The 21,464-nt window shown below is 43.3% G+C and overlaps 1 protein-coding gene across 3 annotated transcripts in view; it reads right to left on the bottom strand.

Moving 5' to 3' along the window:
- LRP2 (LDL receptor related protein 2) overlaps window positions 1-21,464 on the bottom strand; it is a 442,478-nt gene that overhangs the window by 59,475 nt on the left and 361,539 nt on the right. For all 3 annotated transcript variants that reach the window (XM_033945766.1, XM_033945765.1, XM_033945768.1), the window contains 5 exons: window positions 19,818-19,955; window positions 18,804-18,926; window positions 17,294-17,422; window positions 15,854-15,985; window positions 7,441-7,572 (listed from right to left, as the gene is read on the bottom strand). In XM_033945766.1, the coding sequence (XP_033801657.1) occupies window positions 7,441-7,572; window positions 15,854-15,985; window positions 17,294-17,422; window positions 18,804-18,926; window positions 19,818-19,955 (654 nt within the window). The remainder of the gene's footprint in view (window positions 1-7,440; window positions 7,573-15,853; window positions 15,986-17,293; window positions 17,423-18,803; window positions 18,927-19,817; window positions 19,956-21,464) is intronic.

Genomic DNA, 21,464 nt, shown 5'->3' with positions numbered 1-21,464 from the left:
AGATGCCTCATCTCCCCTATTGCGATGCGATCACCCCTCTACCCGAACTGCTGCGACCCGCGGCAGGAGAGATGCCCAATCTCTCCTGCTGCGGGTTGTGGTAGTTCGGGTAGAGGAGTGATGGCATCGCGGCACGGGAGATGGCCAATCTCTCCTGCCGAGATACATCACCCCCCCCTTCGACAATATCGGGGCAAGAGGGAGCCCAAGCCCTCTTGCCCCGTGGCACCCATGACCTCCCCGATGATAATGTGGCAGGAGGGAGCCCAAGCCCTCCTTCACCGGGCACCCGCAGCATCCCGCAACAACGTCGGGGCAGAAGGGAGCCCAAGCCCTCCTGCCCCGCCAATTAATATCGGGCCAGGAGAGAGCCCAAGCCCTCCTGGCCCTAGCGATCTGCGACACCCCCCCTCCCTCAATTACGTTCGGGGCAGGAGGGAGCCCAAGCCCTCCTGCCCCACAGGCCCCCCCTGATGACTATCAGGCCAGGAGGGAGCCCAACCCCTCCTGCCCATGTGGACCCCCCCTATCCCCCTTACCCCCAACGCCTGCCCTCCATCCCCCTGACCTCTCGCCCCCCACCCCCCTACACAATCAGGCAGGAGGGAGCCCAACCCCTCCTGCCCAGGCGGACCCCCTATCCCCCTACCCCCATCTGCTCCCCCTGAACCCCCGATTGGCCCCCCCCACCGACCCGTGCCCCCCCTGCTGACCCCATGACCCCCCTTCCCCGTACCTCAATTTGTTGGCCGGACAGACAGTGCCAAGCCTGCCCGTCCGGCAGGCCAGCCGGCTCAAGAATGGGGCCAGATTGGCCCAGGCAGCTGATACCCCGCCCACAGGTGAGGCATGAGGCGCGTGGGCTAATCAGAATAGGCCCGGGGAATTTAGGCTCCTCCTGTGGGCGGGGTCTTAAGCACATGGGCCCAACCCAGCCTGATCATCATCGGGGGGGGGGTCCCGCGGGGCAGGAGGGCTTGGGCTCCCTCATGCCCCGAACGTAATCGGCGGGGGGGGAGTCACAGATCGCTGGGGCCAGGAGGGCTTGGGCTCCCTCCTGCCTCGATGTCGCAGGGTGCCGCGGGTGCCCGGGGCAGGAGGGCTTGGGTTCCCTCCTGCCCGACCTTAATCGGGGGGGAGGGTTAGGGATCGCAGGGCAGGAGGGCTTGGGTTCCCTCCTGCCCCGATGTCGTGGGGGGGAGGGGGTTTGAGGTGGATTCTGTAACCAGTGTTGTTTTTGACAGACACCGGTTACAGACTCCAGCTTTTAGGTGAAGGACTGGCTTCTCCTTCGCCTAAAAGCCCTTGTGTTGGACGTTTGGGGCTTAGGCGTTTTTTTGGTTCATTATGGGGTATAAGTGTAGAAGTCGTTTGGGTACAAGTGTAGACGTAGTGGTGGTCTGGGCGTTTAAACAGTTGAATATAGAGGCAAGCCATTATCAAAACAAGGACATTTGTTTTGGTTATAGACACTTTCCCTGCTTCTGCTTTCAACGTTTAAGGCCTTAGGCCAAAAAGGGACTTAGACGGTTTTTTTGATTATGCCCCTCCATGTGTTTAGCTATTAGCGAAGTTTGTTAAATTTCTGTTACTTTCCACAATAAAGTGCAGATATTGAAGGTTCATTTAATCAAATGCTGCTAGATTTTTTGCATAAAATGTCTTTTTATCAATGTATAATTTATTAGTGTGAAAACATAAAAGTTATAACTAGAATACCAAGAAATTTGCTCCATTTAGCAAACATAATAGCAAATTTAAAGAAAAACAAAGCTTTATGTAATCAGTGGCTTTAAGCGACCCCAGGATTTTTAAAAATTATTTTCTGATCAAGCCCGATCAAGTTCATGGGAATATCTTCAATTTGCAGTTTTTCAAATGTAGGTTTTTCTGGGCAAGCCTAATGTAGGTATTTAAACTGGCAGGAAGTTTAGCTGACACAGTGTTGAAAGAGATGTTAACTACATTGGTCTTAATCAAGTCTTATTCGTCCCTTCCTTACTATTCATGCTGCTGCCAAAGATATGCAGGTTCCACATTCTCAGGCCCATCGACTCCTGATGCAGGCATCATCAAAGCTGAAACCGTCTCTGTTCTTGCGTGCTTTTGCAATCAGTAACAGCGAGTAATGAACTAACAGTCAAGCTTCATAAGAATTGCCGCTGCTGGGTCAGACCAGTGGTCCATCCTGCCCAACAGTCCGCTCACGTGGCAGCCCCTAGGTCAAAACCAGTGCTACAAATGAGTCCAGACTCACCAGTTTAGCATGAACTTGTTCAACTTTGTCTTGAAACCCTGGAGGGTGTTTTCCCCTATAACAGTCTCCGGAAGAGTGTTCCAGTTTTCTACCACTCTCTGGGTGAAGAAGAATTTCCTTACGTTTGTACGGAATCTATCTCCTTTCAACTTGTGTCCTCTCATTCTCCCTACCTTGGAGAGAGTGAACAGTCTGTCTTTCTCTACTAAGTCTATTCCCTTCAGTATTTTGAATGTTTCGATCATGTCCCCTTGCAGTCTGTTTGTGTTGTTTATTGTCGATAGTATTGTTATATGTTTGTTGGTTTTATTGTAATATGTTTATTGTATCATGTTGTTTTGCTTTCTTATTGATATATGTGTTGTATGTGAAGGTTGTATTTTGTTATTTCTCATTTGGAGGTCTTATTGTACTCTGTATAGAATTGCAGGATATGTGGAATATAAATTTTTAAAATAAATAAATCATTACCGATACACGGCCGTGTCAAGTTGTTCCTTTGATACATCTGGCACACTTGGCTTCATTACACCTTACTCCTTTCTACCTTTGAAACGATCACACAAGACATATTTGGAAGAAGTTTTCCTCCACATTGCATTCCAGCAGGCGTCGAGCATAGAGTTCTGTACATTCAGCACTAAATCAGTGCACCATCACTTAGCATTATATTAAACCATATGTTGACTGAATGAAGCCACCATCAACTTGTTTCCTACATTATAGCTGTCAACAGAAAGACATTACTGCAGATCACAAGCTTTGAGTGCTGAAATCACGAGATACTGTAGCCCTAATGATGAAAATTTGAAAGTCAAGTAGAAATGTTGGCAGTGATCCACATTCTGGGTCGGTGTCACTCTCTGAAATGTAACAGGCTTAGAATACCTGGAGATTTAACTAGGAGAATGAAATGCCCAGAGTGGCAAAAAGGAAGAATGCCAGTGTTCCAGTCAGATATGGATGTTAGATGAAAAGTACAAATGATAGAGTACTGCCAGAGGCAGATTAAAAATACAGAGAGGCTCACATTTTTTATAAGGTAGAAAAAAATGACAAAAATAGCTCCGTGATTTACATGTTAGATAACAAGTCTTTAGAAAAGGCTACCTAGTATTCATCTTTGCACTCTTTCAGCTTAAGGAATTTAAAATACTAGGGAGTCAAGATGGGAAAGATTAAATATGAATGAGGAAACATGAAAACACACTGCAGTATTTTACTATAACAATATAAAGATATAGGGCCCAGTATCAGTTGGCGAAGATCAGCATTTTGCTGACCGCCACTGGCGTTATGCCTAGAAATTCAATGCCATGCTATATCGAGGCTTTGATATTGAATTTCTGATCTTGTGGAAATGGCTAACTCATTGCTGGCTAAGTGTGATATTCAACACTTTAACTATGGAGTACTAGAGAATGAAATGGGGACAGGGACCCACGGTTAACCATGGAACAGGAACAGGGACAGAGCCCATGGTGTGGGGGTGGAGACAGAGCCTGCAGGGACAGTTTGGCCCCGTGTCATTTAAAAAAAAATTTGTACAATACAACTACTCCGTTCTTATGCAATGCCAGCAGGTTTGATCACTGTACCCCCCTGTATATTTTGGTGTAGCCGTCAACCTATGGCGTTGCAAACGCTCAAGCATTCAATGTCTTCTTGAGATAGTCAGGATAAAACCTGCAATTTCTTATCGTGTCCAGTTCAAATTACTTTGCCTTGCTCATAAGGCCCTTCATTTGGATGTCCCTTCGTACCTCTCTAATTTAATCTCTGCTTATACTCAGTGGCGTACCAAGGGGGGGGCGGGAGGGGCGGTCCGCCCCGGGTACCAAGCCCTGAGGGGGTGCTCCCGGTCCGGTCCAGTTCCCCCCCCTGCGCCGGGTGTCGCGTCTGGAAACAGCCTGCAGCAAGATCGCGATGCCAGAGATCTTTGCCTGCTTCGACTGTTTCCTCCGCCACGGTCCTGCCCCTCCTCTGATGTCAGAGGAGGGGCGGGACCGCGGCGGAGGAAACAGCCGAAGCAGGCAAAGATCTCTGGCATCGCGCGATCTTGTTGCAGGCTGTTTCCCCAGGGCAGTAGCGTACCAAGGGGGGCGAGGGGGAGGTCCATCCCGGGTGCCGCCTTAGGGGGGGGGGGGTGCACAGCTGGCCCGGTCCCTATCGCGCTTCTACCCTCCCAGCGAAAGCAGCATCGGCGCCATTATCGAAAAAGGTAATGGCGCCAGGCCTTGGAGCACCAAGGCAGACCGCTTCTCCCCCCTCCCAGCCGAAACCCCGCTGACCATCCTATCTCTCCCCCCCCCCAAGTGAACCTTTCCGACCCTCCCAGCGAAAGCAGCAAACCTCCCTCCAGTAGCGTCGGCTTTATCCTCCCTCTGCCGCATCACTGATGACGTAATCAGTAACGCGGCAGAGGGAGGAGAAAGCCGCGAAGGAGGTTTGCTGCTCTAGCTGGGAAGGTCGGAAAGGTTCACGGGGGGGGGGGAGATAGGAGGGTCAGCGGGGGTTCGGCTGGGAGGGGAGAGAAGCGGACTGCCTCGGTGCTCCATTACCTTCTTCGGGCAGCAGCAGTGTTTACAATTCGCTGCTGTTGCCGGCTTCAGGCCTTGTTCTCTGCCGGGTCCTGCCTACTTCCAGTTTTCATGAAGACAGGACCCGACAGAGAACAAGGCCTGAAGCGGGCAACAGCAGTGAATTGTGAATGCTGCTGCTGCCCGATGAAGTTCAGGACATCGGGGAAGGAGCAGGGAGAAATCGGCTGCTGGCTTGGGGGTGAGGGTAGGGAAAGAATCGTGGAAGTGGAGAAATCGGCACGATGGCTTTGTGCGGGCTAAGGGGAGAGAGAAAGAAAGGAAAAAATAAAGAGGGGGGGGCCAGGAGGAGAGAAAAAGAAAGGCAGAAATAAAGAGGGGTCAGGGGGAGAGAGAAAGAAAGGCAGAAAGAAAGAGGGGGACCAAGGGGAGAGAAAGAAAGGCAGAAATAAAGAGGGGGTCAAGGGGGAGAGAAAGAAAGGCAGAAAGAAAGAGGAGGGCCAGGGGGAGAGAGAAAGAAAGGCAGAAAGAAAGAGAGGGACCAAGGGGAGAGAAAGAAAGGCAGAAATAAAGAGGGGGGTCAAGGGGGCGAGAAAGAAAGGCAGAAAGAAAGAGGGGGGCCAGGAGGAGAGAGAAAGAAAGGCAGAAATAAAGAGGGGAGCCAGGGGGAGAGAGAAAGAAGAAGGACCAGAAGAAGGACCAGAGACTCATGAAATCACCAGACAAAAAAGTAGGAAAAATTATTTTATTTTCAACTTAGTGATCAAAATGTGTCCGTTTTGAAAATTTATATCTGCTGTCTATATTTTGCACTATGGCCCCCTTTTACTAAACCGCAATAGAGTTTTTTAGCGCAGGGAGCCTATGAGCGTCGAGAGCAGCGTGGGGCATTCAGCGCAGCTCCCTATGCTAAAAACCGCTATCGCAGTTTAGTAAAAAGGGAGGGGGAATATTTGTCTATTTTTGTATAGTTGTTACTGAGGTGACATTGCATAAAGTCATCTGCCTTGACCTCTTTGAAAACCCGCGGAATATAAATGATAATTAACATTTTCTCTGCGTACAGCGTGCTTTGTGTTTTTAAAATTTTATTGTTGGTAGATCATTTTGACTTGGCCACAAAGGTAAGGGGGAGGGAGGGAGGGGAACTGCTGAAAGACATCAAGTCTTGACTGCAGGCTTGACTGCAGGGAATTATTTTTGTAAAATCATGTTTTGTTATGTGACTGGCATTATCTAGACTTTAATTTCTATGAATGAATAGAATGAAAATGATATAAAATTACTTGCTTGTTTTTATGTGCGTGCGCTGAAGGAAAGTGGAGAGAGAGTGGGCTGAGGATGCTGAAGGGAAATGGGGAAGAGAGTGGGGAGAAGACGCTGATTTATAAATTGACAATTGTACAGAATATTGTTTCTTTTTATACTTTAATATAAACAATTCAAGGCTTGTGTGGATGAAATCAGGTGGTTTGCGGGGATGGGGACCGAGCTTACAGGGATTAGTCCAATAAAATGGTATTTTTTTATTTCTCATTATTTGTTTTATTTTTATTTATTAATTTATAAAGTGGTGATTGTTATGTATCAGTTTTTTCAAATTTACATCTACTGTCTTTATATTTTGCACTGTATTAGAGGACATGTGTTACTGTTTTTTGTGGTGTTGCATTGTATCCAGGGTCTGGTTTCTTGGCGGATCAGTTTAACTTTTGTCTACATATTTCTATTTTTAGTTTGTGATTATTCCATTTTGGGCGAGGGTGTATCTCTGTTCTGTGTGTATGAAAAAGACATAGTTTTCAGTTGGCATTGACTACAGGACCAATTGACTGTGCGGGATCTGGCTTGTTTAGTTTTACAATGTATGTGTTGGTGTTCTAGTGCTCACTGCAGTGTTTAAGATGCAGCCTTTTCCTAGGTACACTCTTGTGGTGCGATATGTAGATTGGTACTAAAAATCATATTTTTCATATAGATGGGGGGGGGGGTGTCAAAAAATGATGGGCCCCGGGTGCCACATACCCTAGGTACGCCACTGCTTATACTCCAAAAAGGTCTTTATGTTCTATTGACACATATCGTTCAGTTGTCCCCTCCTGCAAAAGCCTTTTATGAAACAAGAAATACAGCTTTCTTTTTACTGTGTCCGAAACTCTGGAATGATTTACCACAATTAGGGGTCCTTTTACTAAGGCACGCTAACTGTTTTAGCGCATGCTAAATATTATCGCGTGCTAAAACGGCTAGCGCGCCTTAGTAAAAGGACCCCTTAGTTAGGGGATTAATTTCATTTCCTGCATTTAAGTCAGCACTAAAAACACACTTCTATACTAAGTCATATGGTGTTCCGGGGTGAAGACTGTATCTGATTGTTATTGTTTTTTAAAAAAAATTATACATACTGTAATATATTTTAGTTATTATATTAATAAAGATAGTTGTAATCTTAAGTATGAATGGCTCTTTCCTTTTAAAGAGAATGAAGAAGTGGGGATTTACAGGGTAGATAAATATTTATTAAAAGTCAATAAAAGTCTTTTAGGTCAAATATTGATTGCAAACCCAATTGATTTATGTTTTAACAAATCTACAAACTCCATACTACAATCATAGTGGCTGAATGTTGTTTTATCACCTTACCATTGGCTGCACACTGTCTTCCTTGATGATCACCGACAGACCTAAAGCCCTCTGCACAGAAGCATTCGTAGTGCCCCTTTGAGTTCCTACAGTCTTGGGGACAAGTCTTGTAGATCTCACACTCATTGATATCTATTTAAAAGAAATAAAAACACGTCTCTAATATTTTCTAGATTTAGTCTAGCCACTATTTCTGGCCTTCAAGAAAACACTGTACTGTAGTGACATAGGCAAGACTGTTAAATGAATGCTTGAAAACCAAATTGCTATTTCTACTATCCTTTTATTCTGTACTACCAGCCCTGGATTAGCCATTAAGCAAATAAGCATGTGCTTAGGGTACCAAGGGACAGGAACAGGGCCGCCATCAGGGCAGTACCACCAGTCCTGCATTCAGGGGCCCGGAGCTGACAGGGGGCCCGGGCTCCCCCAGGGTCCTAGGCCACAGTCTAGGGGGGGAGCGGTCCGCCCCAGGTGGACAGGAGAGAGCTGGACGGGGGACCCGCGGAGTTCAAAACATCTCGAGCCGCGAGGCTCGTCTTCTGTTCCTGCCTGCCCTGCCGCTCACATATAGCCGATCTGAAGTGTTCCCCGATGTCAGCGCTGACGTCGGAGGGAGGGCTTAAGCAAAGTCTGCCCGTTGACGTCAGCGCTGAAGTCGGAGAATACTTCCGGTCGGCTATTGTGCGCGGTAGGGCAGGCAGGAAATAGAAGACAAGCCTCGCGGCTCGAGCTCCGTTTTGCTGAGAAAGTTGCAAAGATGGGCTGGGAGGCAAACGCGAAACACAAAAAGGGGGAGGGAGTGCGTTTTGGACACAAGGCATGAACTTGGGAGAGAGGAAGGGAGGGAAAGAGATGCTGAGGTGGGGGAGGGAATGGGTTTTTGGACACAGAAAGCATGGACTTGGGAGAGAGGAAGGGAGGGAAAGAGATGCTGAGGTGGGGGAGGGAATGGGTTTTTGGACACAGAAAGCATGGACTTGGGAGAGAGGAAGGGAGGGAAAGAGATGCTGAGGTGGGGGAGGGAATGGGTTTTTGGACACAGAAGGCATGAACTTGGGAGAGAGGAAGGGAGGGAAAGAGATGCTGAGGTGGGGGAGGGAATGGGTTTTTGGACACAGAAGGCAAGGACTTGGGAGAGAGGAAGGGAGGGAAAGAGATGCTGAGGTGGGGGAGGGAATGGGTTTTTGGACACAGAAGGCATGGACTTGGGAGAGAGGAAGGGAGGGAAAGAGATGGTTGTGTACACGGGGAATAGAAGAAAGGAGAATTTTTGGTCATAGGGAGGGAGTGAGGTACAGATAGTGGTATGCCAGGGTGGTGGGGGGGCGGTCCGCCCTGCCCCGCCCCGGGTTTACGTCCCAAGGGGATGCACAGCTGGCCACCCTCCAGTGTTCTCCCTAGGCCGGCAAACTGCGGCTCTTTAGCCACTTGAGTGCCACCGCCGCCATCGGGAACAGGCCGGCGCCAAGTTCTCCCTGCTTTTCCCTGTGGGGACGGCCAACTCTCGCCACTCGCGTCAATTCTGACGTCGGAGAGGACGTTCTGGACCAGCCAATCGCTGCCTGGCTGGCCTAGAACGTCCTCTCCGACGTTAGAATTGATGTCGGGTGGTGAGAGTTGGTTGGCCCCGCGGGGAAGAGAAGCAGGGCGAACTCAGCGCCGGCCTGTTCCCGATGGCAGCAGTGGCAGCCTATTCCCCAGTGGCAGTGGCAGCATTTTCCCAATGGTGGTGGCATAGGGGAGGGCAGGGAGAAAGAAAGAAAGGGGGGACAGGAAGCCAGAAAGAAAGAAAGGGGGCAGGGTGAAACAAAGAAAAATGGGGCACGGAAAGAGAGAGAGAGAAAGACAGACATACAGAACGAAAGAGGGTATGGAGAGAGAAAGAAGGGGGCAGGGTGAGAGAGAGAAAAACAGACATACAGAAAGAAAGGGGGTATGGAGAGAGAGAAAAAGAAAGAAGGGGCAGGGTGAAACAAAGAAAAAGTTTGGGGAGGGAATGAGGTCTGGAGGAGAGGAAGCATACAGGAGGCTGAAAGAAGGGAAGAAATATTGAATGCACAGTCAGAAGAATAAAGTGCAACCAAAGACTGATGAAATTACCAAAGGTAGGAAAAATTGTTTTATTTTCAATTTAGTGATCAAAAATGTGTCTGCTTTGAGAATTTATATATGCTATCTATATTTTGCACTATGGCCCCCTTTTACTAAACCGCAATAGCGTTTTTTAGCACAGGGAGCCTATGAGCGTTGAGAGCAGTGTGGGGCATTCAGCGCAGTTCCCTGCGCTAAAAACTGCTATCGCGTTTTAGTAAAAAGGGAGGAGGAATATTTGTCTATTTTTGTATAGTTGTTACTGAGGTGACATTGCATAAAGTCATCTGCCTTGAACTCTTTGAAAACCCGCGAAATATAAATGATAATTAACATTTTCTCTGCATACAGCGTGCTTTGTGTTTTTAAAATTTTATTGTTGGTAGATCATTTTGACTTGGCCACGAAGGTAAGGGGGTGGGAGGGAGGGGAACTGCTGAAAGACATCTAGTAATCCTTGAAGGCTTGACTGTGCAGGGAATTATTTTTGTAAAATCATGTTTTGTTATGTGACTGGCATTATTTAGACTTTAATTTCTATGAAAATGAAAATGATATAAATTATTTGCTTGTTTTTATGTGCGTGTGCTGAAAGAAAGTGGAGAGAGAGTGGGCTGAGGACGCTGAAGGGAAATGGGGAAGAGAGAATGGGGAGAAGACGCTGATTTATAAATAGACAATTGTACAGAATATTGTTTCTTTTTTATATTCATCCATAGCTGCATGTTAATGATGTGCTCATATGCACTTATTTATCATCATAACATATACATCATCATTAACATGCAGCTGTGGATGTGTAAGGACAGGCTGAGGAGGATGGATAGGAAGGAAGGAAGGTGAACATATCAACATATCGTACATTTTTAACATGCATGATGCAGCTATAGGCAAGCAGAGGAGGATGGGATCATACAGATGTGTATGTTCAGATATGCGCTCAGATGTGTAGTTTTTTCTGATATATTTATTAAGCTTACAGTATTTATAAAAACACATTTAATACTTGTTACAAAAAATATTGTGCAATTGTGATCTACTTCTGGCCTACAAAGGTCAAAAGAAATCCTTAACTGAGATTTTACATTCAAAAGTGAATTATAGCTACTAGCACTATTATTTATTAGTTATTTATTATGCAGATGTTTGTTAGTTTGTTATTAGTTCAGTATTAGACATATGTTAGTTTAGAATAGATAGGTATAGATTAGTTTAGTTTAGGTTAGGTTAGGGCCCTGCTGAAAGAGTCTACCTTGACGTGATTGCAGGCTTACAAATCTTTTGGTCAAAGAGTGCGGTGACAGAGTATGTGTGTATTCGGCCCATGGAAGAAAGGGGGGGTCGGTGGGGGGGGGAAGGGGTGCGTGGGGGGCCCAATAGGATTGCTCAGTAAGGGGCCCAGAAATTTCTGATGGCGGCCCTGGACAGGAATAGGAGGGGCACCGGCGCCACAAAGATTTTCCCCCTAGCTATCATGCCCTTAACCCTTTCACTACCGTCTGCCACACCCATTATCTAACAAATATCAGCATTTGTTCTAATTATAAATATGCACGTATATGATCTTTTGTTTCATACAATAATTATATTTCTCAGCACTTATTGAGCCTTAATATCTTGTCAGTTAAGTAATGGAAAGGCCAAGGGGAACCATTGTTGGGCTGTGCTTAGGGCAGTGTTTCTCAAGTCGGTCCTGGAGTAGCTCCTTACCAGTCAGGTTTTCAAGATATCCACAATGAATAGGCATAAGATTGGTTTGCATATATTACCTCCATTGTATGCAAATCTTTTCCATGCATATTCATTGTGGATATCCTGAAAACTTGACAGGCAAGGGGGTAGTCCAGAACTGACTTGAGAAAAACTGGCTTAGGGCATCAGTTGTCCTTAATCCAGTCTTGTGTAGTACTACCTCCTCTAAGAGATTTGGGAAGTGAAATAAGTAGTTACTAAAGTTATCCTTGTTGTGGAAGTGAAAAGTTATTTATTTTATTTATATACCACTTATATCCTATGTGGTTTTACATCCAGGAACTTTATCATATTTCTCTATCTGGCCTGGTGGGCTCAAACTCTTATCTAGTGTACTGGGGCAATGGGGAGATTAAGCGACTTGCCCAGCGTCACAAAGAGCAGCACTGGGCTTGAACCTTTAACAGGGTGCTGAGGCCTCAGCCCTAACCACTAGGCCACTCCTAGAACATAAGAATAGTCTTACTGGGTCAGACCAATGGTCCATCAAGCCTAGTTGCCCATTCTCATGGTGGCCAATTCAAGTCACTAGTACCTGACCAAAACCCAAAGAGTAGCAACATTCCATGCTACCAATCCAGGGCAAGCAATAGATTCCCCCATATATTTCTCAATAGCAGACTTTGGACTTGTCCTCCAGGAAATTGTCCAAACTTTTCTTAAAACCAGCTACACTCTCCGCTCTTACTACAACCTCTGGCAATGCATTCCAGAGCTTAACTATTCTCTGAGTTTGAGAGTGGGAAGGGAAAAAGTACGGCTTTCTCTCTGGTACATAGCTGAAGGCCACTAAAGGATGTTTAGAGAAAACTATTTTCCAAGCCTCAGACCTGCAAGGATACCTGTGTTGTGCAAAATGCCATCTGAGATGAGATGTTAAAAGGAGGAGGGAAACATGAAAAGAAAAAATGAGTTTAACTAAACAAACTCAACTATATTATCACCACAGAAAATGATCTTATGTACTGCATAGCAGTGACATCACAGTTTGATTTCTGAACTGGATTTTTTAAAATCTTTTTAAATGTTTTAAATGTTTAAAATGTTTATTTTATTTTTATTTTTCCTCTAACTCTACTTTTCACTTCACTATTACCCTCCAGGTACTTTAGTTAGATTGTGAGCCTTCGGGACAGTAAGGGAATTTTCCAAGTACCTTTCTTATTTCTAATCTTAATGTATATTTTCTGTAAACCGCTTAGAACCTAACGGATGTAGCGGTATATAAGAAATAAATTACATTACATTACATTACATTTTTATGTTCTCCAACAGCAAGGTCCAGAATAAAAATGCAATTTTAAAATTATTTGGCCCCTCTCTTCATAGAGGGTAAAATTACATTGACTCTGAATAGTGTACACTGCTTTCACACATCCAAAAAAAGGGGGGAAAGTTAGGCCATAGGAAGGAAATTTCACAGGAATATTTCCCTTTGTATTCCTCACACATACATACATATTTTCAAAAAAGTGAATGCGATAAAATAAGGAAAATGGTTAAGAAGAAGCTAAAAGGATCAGCAAAGGTTAGGACTGTAAACCAGGGTGGACATTATTTAAAAATATGATCATGGAAGCCCAGACCAGATATATTCCATATACAGTATTACCAAAGGTGGAAAGAAGAGAAAGTAAGAGCCAGTGTGGTTAAAAGGTGAAGTGAAAGAGGATATTAGAGCCCACAAAACATTCTTTAAAGAATGGAAAAAGGATCCAAATGAAGAAAAGAAGAGGCAAAAACTCTTAGTAACAAGTTTTCTAGGTACATCAGAAGCAGAAAACCTGTGAGAGAATCTGTGGGACCATTGAATAATCAAGGAGCAAAAGGGGTGCTCAGGGAGGATAAAGCCATAGCAGAAAGACTGCATTCTTTGCTTCAGTCTTTACAGAAGATGTAAGAAATCTACCTGAACCAGAAATGGCTTTCAAAGGTGATGTAGAGGAACTGAAAGAAATCTCAGTAAACCGGGAAAATGTACTAAACCAAATTCACAAATTAAAGAGTGATAAATCACCTGGACCTGATGATATACATCCCAGGGTACTGAAAGAACTAACATGAAATTGCTGACCTGATGTTAGTGATCTGTAACCTCTCGTTAAAATCATCTGTACTACCAGAAGACTGGAGAGCGGCCAATGTTATGCTGATTTTTAAAAAGGGTTCCAGGAGAGAACCAGGAAATTACAGACCGGTAAGCCTATCTTCAGTGCCAGGCAAAATAGTGGAAACTATTATGAAAAAATAAAATTGTAGAACACATAGACAAACATGATTTAATGGAACATAGTCAGCATGGGTTCAGCCAAGGGAGTTGTTGTCTCACCAATTTTGCTTGATTTCTTTGAAGGTGTGAATAAACATGAGGATAAAGGTGAGCCGGTTGATGTAGCAAATTTAGATTTTCAGAAAGATTTTGACAAAGTTCCTCATGAGAGGTTCCTGAGAAAATTAAAGAGTCATAGGATAGGAGGCAATGTTCAGTTGTGGATTATGAATTGGTTATCAGACAGAAAACAGGGTACGTTTAAATAGCCATTTTTTTTCAATGAAGGAGGGAAAACAGTAGAGTGCCACAGGGATCTCTACTGGAACCAGTGCTATTTAACTTATTTGGAAATTGGAATTACAAGTGAGATGATTAAATTTGCAGATGACACTAAACTGTTCAAAGTTGTTAAAACACATGTGGACTATGAAAAATTGCAGGAAGACCTTAGGAAATTGGAAGAGCGTCTATATGGCAAATGAAATTTAATGTGGACATAAGCAAAGTGATGCACATTGGGATGAATCATCCAAATCATAGCTACCAGATGCTAGGTTTCACCTTGGGGGTCAATGCCCAAGAAAAAGATCTGGGTGTCATTGTAGACAATACACTGAAATCTTCTGCCCAATGTATGGTGGTGGCCAAAAAAGCAAACAAGATGCTAGGAATTATTAGAAAAGGGATTGTAAATAAGACTAACCCCCTCTTTTATGAAGCCACGTTAGGCTTTTTTTATTGCTAGTCATGGCAGTATTAGCTCTGACAATCATAGAAATGAGCGCTGGAGCTAAAACTGCCACAGCCGGTGTTAAAAAAGCCTAACGTGGCTTTATAAAATGGGGGGTAAGAATGTTATAATGTCTCTATATCGCTCCATGGTGCTACCTCATCTTGAGTATTGCGTTCAGTTCTGGTCACCGTATCTCATAAAAGATATTGCAGAATTAGAAAAGGTTCAAAGAAGAGTGACCAAGATAACAAATGGTCTGAGGTTAGGGCTCTTCAGCTTAGAAAAGAGACGGCTAAGGGAAGTTTTGATTGAAGTCTATAAAATCCTGAGAGGTATAGAATGGGTACAAGTAGATCAATTTTTTAATCCATGAAAGATTACAAAGACTAAGGAACACTCGAAGTTACAGGGAAATAATTTTAAAAGCAATAGAAGAAACAGAAACATAATGGAAACATTTTTTTTACTGAGAGAATAGTTAAGCTCTAGAACATGTTGCCAGAGGATGTGGTAACAGCAGTTAATGTAGCTGGGTTTACAAAAGGTTTGGGCAAGTTTCTGGAGGAAAAGACCATAGTCCGCTATTGAGACAGATATGAGGGAAGCCACTGCTTGCCCTAGGATTGGTAGCATGGAATATTTCTACTATTTATGTTTTTTGCCAGGTACTTGTGACCTGAATTGGCCACTGTGGAAACAGAATACTGGTATAGTTGGACCAATGATCTGACCCAGTATGGCTATTCTTATGTTCTTTGTGATGAAAAGTGATACATTGAAAAAATAGATAAACGTAAATATTCATATTCAATGGAAATTGATTCCTCCATCTTTATAAATTCTGCAGAGGGAAGCTCCACAGAAAGTTTCATGTTGAATATTAACTTGTCAGCACCCTTGCAGAGTTTAAAGAAATTGCACCCACTAAGTGGATAACAAGCAGAGAAAAATCAATTTTGAAAGAAACACCTAATCGGTCTCTTTTAAATAATTAGATATGATCGTTATGCTTGGCCATTTTTAAAAACTGAATTCAGCAATTTTACAAAGCAGTTAGAAGAAATATAGGCTTTACTGGCAAACTAATCATTTTTTCTTTCTTTTTTTAACACACATGTGGTCACTGAATATTATAAAATGGTATCAGACGTTGTTATGAACTGTTTCAGATTTTACATGATTAAAGACAGATAATTGAAGCAATAAATTAAAAAATGCATGCCTATATTGTCAATTACAAGAGACAAATTGTGCCAAATTTTCTATGATTTTAGATAAAAATATTTCCACATGCTTTAGTCTTACAGTTAGGGCCCTTTTTACTAAATCTTAACAAGCACTAACAGAATTGGCAGGCACTAAATGCTAGGAAACCCATTTTATACTAATGGGCTTCTTAGTATTTAGCATGCACTAATTCTGTTAGTACGCACTACGCATTAGTAAAAGAGCTCCTTAATACAGAGTTTAGAAGAAAAACTGTATCATGCAAGTGAAAAGTTTTTCAAGAGACCCACATTGCCTTTCAGAGAGTTTTAAGATCTAGTTGTACAATACTGTACCATCACAAGAATTTGTGTCAGTATCACTGACTCTGTATCCTGACCAACAGGAACAAATAAAGCCTCCTCCATTGAGGTTTGTGCAGTTATGTTCACAGATGTTCTCTGCACAAGTTCGTTCTGTTCCTCTGTCTGAAAAAAGAAAAAAAAAATCATATTTTACAAGGAATGTGATCCCATCAATTAAATAAATTTACAGATACCACATAAATATCCAGTTTACCTAGTATGCACAATATGCAATAACCTCCCTCCTCCCCCCCCCCGATTCTATATATGGTGCCTAAAAAATTGACATCGACTAGCACAGCGCTAAGCACGATTCTGTAAAAGTTATGCACACCTTATAGAATCACACTAAGCACCAGTGCATAACTTTTAGGCACACCAATTAAAACTAGGCCTAAATGCCTGTTGATTGGTGCATAACTTCTAAGAACATTTATGATCTGCCCCTGGTTATGCTCCCTTTTTTAGATTGATGTATTAAAATAGCCCAATGTTGTTTATGACGTTGTCTGTGTAATATACACCATCAATCCACAACGGCATATAATAAACTTCAAAGTGCCTAATTTCTAAGTGATCTTTTTTTCAGATAATACTTTTCTAAGTACCTGTATGGTCTTCAGTTCCAGCCAACCACCAGCCAAATTATTTGAAGGCTTGTTTCTCTTTCTGGCTTTTATTCATCGTCAGACCTTAGTTTTTTTTTTTAAAGTGCTTGTGCTCTATATTCTTTTCTTATACAACTTTAAAACTTTTGTACTTAGCTTTAGCTAAATCTTCATTCTTTTTTTAAACCTCGGGTTTTTAAAAAAGAATGAAGAAATAGCTAAAGCTAAGTACAAAATCTACCGCCTGCTTAAGAGAAGGCGGTAGCGGCTAGCGCGCGGGCGGCATTTTAGCGTGCGCTATTCCGCACGTTAAGGCCCTAACGCGCCTTCGTAAAAGGAGCCCATAGTTACAGGCTAATTCCAATACCAATTGGTTGGTTCTTTTTTTAGAAGCTTAACAATCTACGATCTACCTTTTCCATAGCTTATATAATTGAACAAAATTGTGACCTTCTTTGTGAAAATGTAGTTGATCCACAATGTTGAGAATGGCCAGTTTTCAATTCATGGGTCCATAAACAGTCTGCAAAAGTTACATGTTTGAACTTCTGTAACTTTTCTTTTTTTTTTGCATAAAAGAATGGGATTTGGACTGTTGTATTACAGATTGTTTGCTCAAACAGAGTTCATTAAAACATCATTTTTCATTTCTGGTGACTTTAGTCATCTTTTCTCAGAGACTGTTATACATTGATAGTGAAGGTCTCCAATGATAACAAACATAAAAGGAGGTAGTACCTCCCTTCTCTGGGATTCTGTAGTAAATTTCTTTTTCAAGAATGCATTCTTATCCATTAAGTAATCGCAATAAAATTGTACTTACTGCACCCAATTTCATCTGATTGGTCACCACAGTTGTCATTATTGTTACATACAAGATTCAGAGCAACACACTTGCTGTTTGCACATTTATATTCTTCATCTGTACAGGGGTGTGGGGTAGGTGCTCTACCTGCATGCAAAGACAAACATATTTATCAAATCATTACGTTGTCTTTACGTATTTTCTGTTCTGCACTGGAAACGTGTCTTTAGAACTGAAGACTGTAAGACAAAGAATATTTGATTCTCGTTCATTCTATTTTGTTCTGTATGACTGAAGCGGCAAAGCATTTTAATGTTAAATTTTACAACTGGAGCAAGGGAGGAAGAGGAGCAATCTCTGTTTCTGGCAATACTCAAAGAAACCCTTAAAATATCAACAAATGGACCTTGGAGGAATCCAAGATGGTGAGCACGTTATCTCATACAAAATGTGAGTTCCAGCTGCTTATTTCTGTTGTGACATCATTTATTGGTTGTTTCTGTCTCTATAATAATTATACATAGGAGCCAACTTCTCAAAATTATTAGGGGGGCCTAAACCCAACGGAAATTATCTCTTCCTAGACACAGGGGTCAAGAAGCTTGTTAATATTGGAGGTGCTTAAGCAGCCACAGCATGCACAAAGTTGGGTGAAACCTAAAAACCTCCCACTCACAACCCCTCTCCTATGGTTGCACAACCCATAGATGGTTTCACGGCATCGCAGTGATATCTCTATGACACGAGTGTCACACTGCAGTCCTGGAGTGCAGCAAATCAGTTTAATTTTCTACATAGCTCTAATGAATATTTATGAGGTATATGCATTCAAGTGAGGCAGCGCATGCAAACATCTTTCATGAATATTCATTTGCAGCTTGAAAACCTGACTGGCTTGCAGCCCTCAGAGATTGTTGTTTGAGGGTGGAGCAAGGAATTCTGACCTGGTGCTGCTTCCTTGGATTCTGGCAGAATTCTGACTTAGACAGTAAACGCTGCTACTCAGCAGAGCCCTTCGTTTTTTGCCAGTTCATTTTGGATTAGGCGATCTCTTGAAGCAGGGTCAAACCACAGTGCAAGAGCTGAGCATCCCATGGCAGAAGCTGAGGATGATGCCAAATGCTTACGAGCGGCTGGTCAGAAGCAGCTCAAGGTCACTCACTGATATGATGGCTGCTGCGAAGTGTGTGCAGTAATTCTTGCACTATAGTGCCTTTAATGGAGGAGCAGGCTGGCCAAGATGCAAACTGCTATGCTCAAGGAAGTATAGCAGGCCACTGTGAAGCTAGCATGATTAATGTCAGTTCATATATTTGAGACAGAAAAGATTATTAAGGAGCGAGTCCAAGGTCTCTGGTCAGGATTTTTCACTGGAGGGCATATGCCCATGCATAGAATTGCCCTGATAATGTCTGTTTTACATCCATTTATTAATACATAATTTGTGCTCCATTTGGGTTGCCATTCTTATGGCTCCTTGTAATTATTAGAAAACAGGCAATAGCAGGGGCTCTCAGCCCAGACTTACAGTGTTCATCCTTCTCATCACTTCCATCTCCACAGTCATCCAATTGATTGCACAGCTCATGGCGGTAAATACAGCGGTTGTTTTCACAGCGGAAACGAAAGGGTTCTTCACAAGGAATATCCACTGAAAGGCATACATATTCATTTTATTCTTATTCTTATTACCTGCTCCTTTGCTGTAGCACTAATGGATTCATATAGCAGGTTTAAGTGTCCATGCCTACATTATTCAAGCACTAGTCAAAACATCAATTATTGTGAATCAAACGCTCAAAAAATTAGATATAGTAACATCCTGGCAATTAGGACAGCCAAGTGCTGATTTATGCCATCTTCTGGACATCTGCATTTTTTTGAAAATGCACCCCATTGCCTCTAGGTAGGATTTAATAGCGCAATGGATTTAATTTGAGTTCAGATATTAAGTAAAAAATATTTGTTATTGTCCATTTACTTGGCCTACAGCAAACCACAATACACTTAAGGGCAAATTCTATAAGAAGCGCCCAAAAGTTAGGCGCCGAATTAGGCACAGTTCAGCGCGATTCAAGTAAAATTTGGGTGCTGTTTAGTGAATCACGCTGAGCGCCAGCTATTATGGAGGCGCCCCAATAAATAGGCCAGCTCAAGGCACAACTAAAAGTTAGGCGACCGCTTAAGCATGCTTAAGAGCAGCAATTCTGTAATAAGGTGCCTAACACAAAGCCACACCTAACATGCATAGCGCCTATTTTTCGAGGGCCGCCTAAATTTATAGAGGCCCCTTGTTACAGAATTGCTCTTTCTTGATAGGCGCCTAAGTTTCGATTATTGCTGATTAAAAAGTTTAATTGAGCTTGTTGATCAATTTAGATAGGCGCCTATCTAGATGGGCGCCTCTGAAATAGGTGCCTAACATTAGGCGCCGGTTACGGAATTTGGGCCTATATTGAAATCATATTAAATCTACAAAATGTCAATTATAAAAAAGAGTGCTTATAACATTATACAAATTAATTTTACTTAAATGACATACAGCAAAGATGAAGTTCCTCATCAGAGCCATCTCTACAGTCATCATCACCATCACATCTCCATTGTGGCGAGATGCAGACATGATTCTTACATTCAAACATCATAGGGTGACAGTAGGTCCCATCTGGATAACGAGTAGCTGTGAAAAAGTAATACATAAAAACTCAACATGTATTCTTGGCAGAAAAAAATTGCAGATATTTTAATTACTCAACAACCTCACTTCTTGCTTTCTTTAACAAGTTTTGGGGTCCTTTTACTAAGGCGGCCTAGTCGTTTTAGTGCACACTAAATATTAGCGCACGCTAAACGCTAACGCGTCCATTATATTCTATGGACACGTTAGCGCTCTGCATGTGCTAATATTGAGCGCACGCTAAAATGGCTAGCGCGCCTTAGCTAAAGAGGGGGTTTGTCACCTCCTCGCCTATTCAGAACTGTCAAGTTACCCAGCTCCAGGGAGGATGATTTTCAGCCAATCATGCTTTTTAAGTACAGTGTTCCCCTGGTCATTCGCAGTTGGCGGTCCCAGTCATTCGCGGTATTTTCCAACCGCGACAGCCGACCAGAAGGGGACAGCTGGAGAGGCAGGAGAGAGCAGCCAGAGCGCCAGCGAGTGAAGGAAATCACTCCGACCCCTCTTCCTGCACTAAAGTCGGGCCTCACCAATCAGGAGCTGTGTGTCAAAGCTCTCCCAGAGGAGGTTATTGCGGAATCCACCGTTCTAGGATTTAAAAGCAAACTAGATGCACATGTCCTTACGAGAGGCATAGAGGGATATGAGTGACTAAAATTACGCCAGGTGTACACTGGCTGGGCCTCCGCGTGTGCGGATCACCGGACTTGATGGACCGAAGGTCTGATCCGGAGATGGCAGTTCTTATGTTCTTATGTTCTTAAATAAAGCTGAAACCTAGAGTATGTTCCAAGATGACAACTGCATGAGCAGCAAATAAAAGAGAAAACTCTACACTTGGGGAACAGCAAAATAAAGGGAAGACGGGGAGGAGGAGGAAGGAGGGAAATTGGAGGAGGGGTTCATGGGTTGAAGGTTCAAACCCATGCAGTTCCTTGTGATCCTGGGCAAGTCACTTAATCCCCCCATTGCCCCAGGCACATTAGATAGATTGTGAGCCCACTGGGACAGACAGGGAAAAATGCTCAAGTACCTGAATAAACTTATGTAAACCGTTCTGAGCTCTCTCCTGGGTGAACGGTATAGGAAATGTAATAAATAAATAAATAGCTGGCTGGTAGAATCAGAAGCGCAGACATGAAGATGTGGGGGAGGGACTTCATTGTAACTTTGAGACATTAGTAGATGGAAATCTTATTATTGAGTAATGTTAATTGTTATGGGTTTCTTGTTACAAAATGTAATAAAAAGTTATTTAACAGGTAAGCATAAGGCAAAACAAGCATATGACTGGAGAGGAGGCAGCACTCAAAACAGGCTACTCATTGCCAGCCCTGACAGGACCTTTCCTGTGATGCCCTGGAATGACACATCATAGGAACGGCCCCTGCTGGAAAAATCTGAAAATTGGCCATTTTACCTATGAGCACTGCCTCCTGCTGACCGGCTGCCACTTCGGGTAAGGAAAGGAGGGATCAAGGAGGTTTACAACTCAGGACCGCCGTCTGCTTC

The sequence above is a fragment of the Geotrypetes seraphini genome, chromosome 5, assembly GCF_902459505.1.
Source record: "Geotrypetes seraphini chromosome 5, aGeoSer1.1, whole genome shotgun sequence".
Classification (NCBI taxonomy): Eukaryota; Metazoa; Chordata; class Amphibia; order Gymnophiona; family Dermophiidae; genus Geotrypetes; species Geotrypetes seraphini.
Note: the sequence above shows the minus strand (reverse complement) of the source record. Positions and strands in the feature narration are given on the sequence as shown.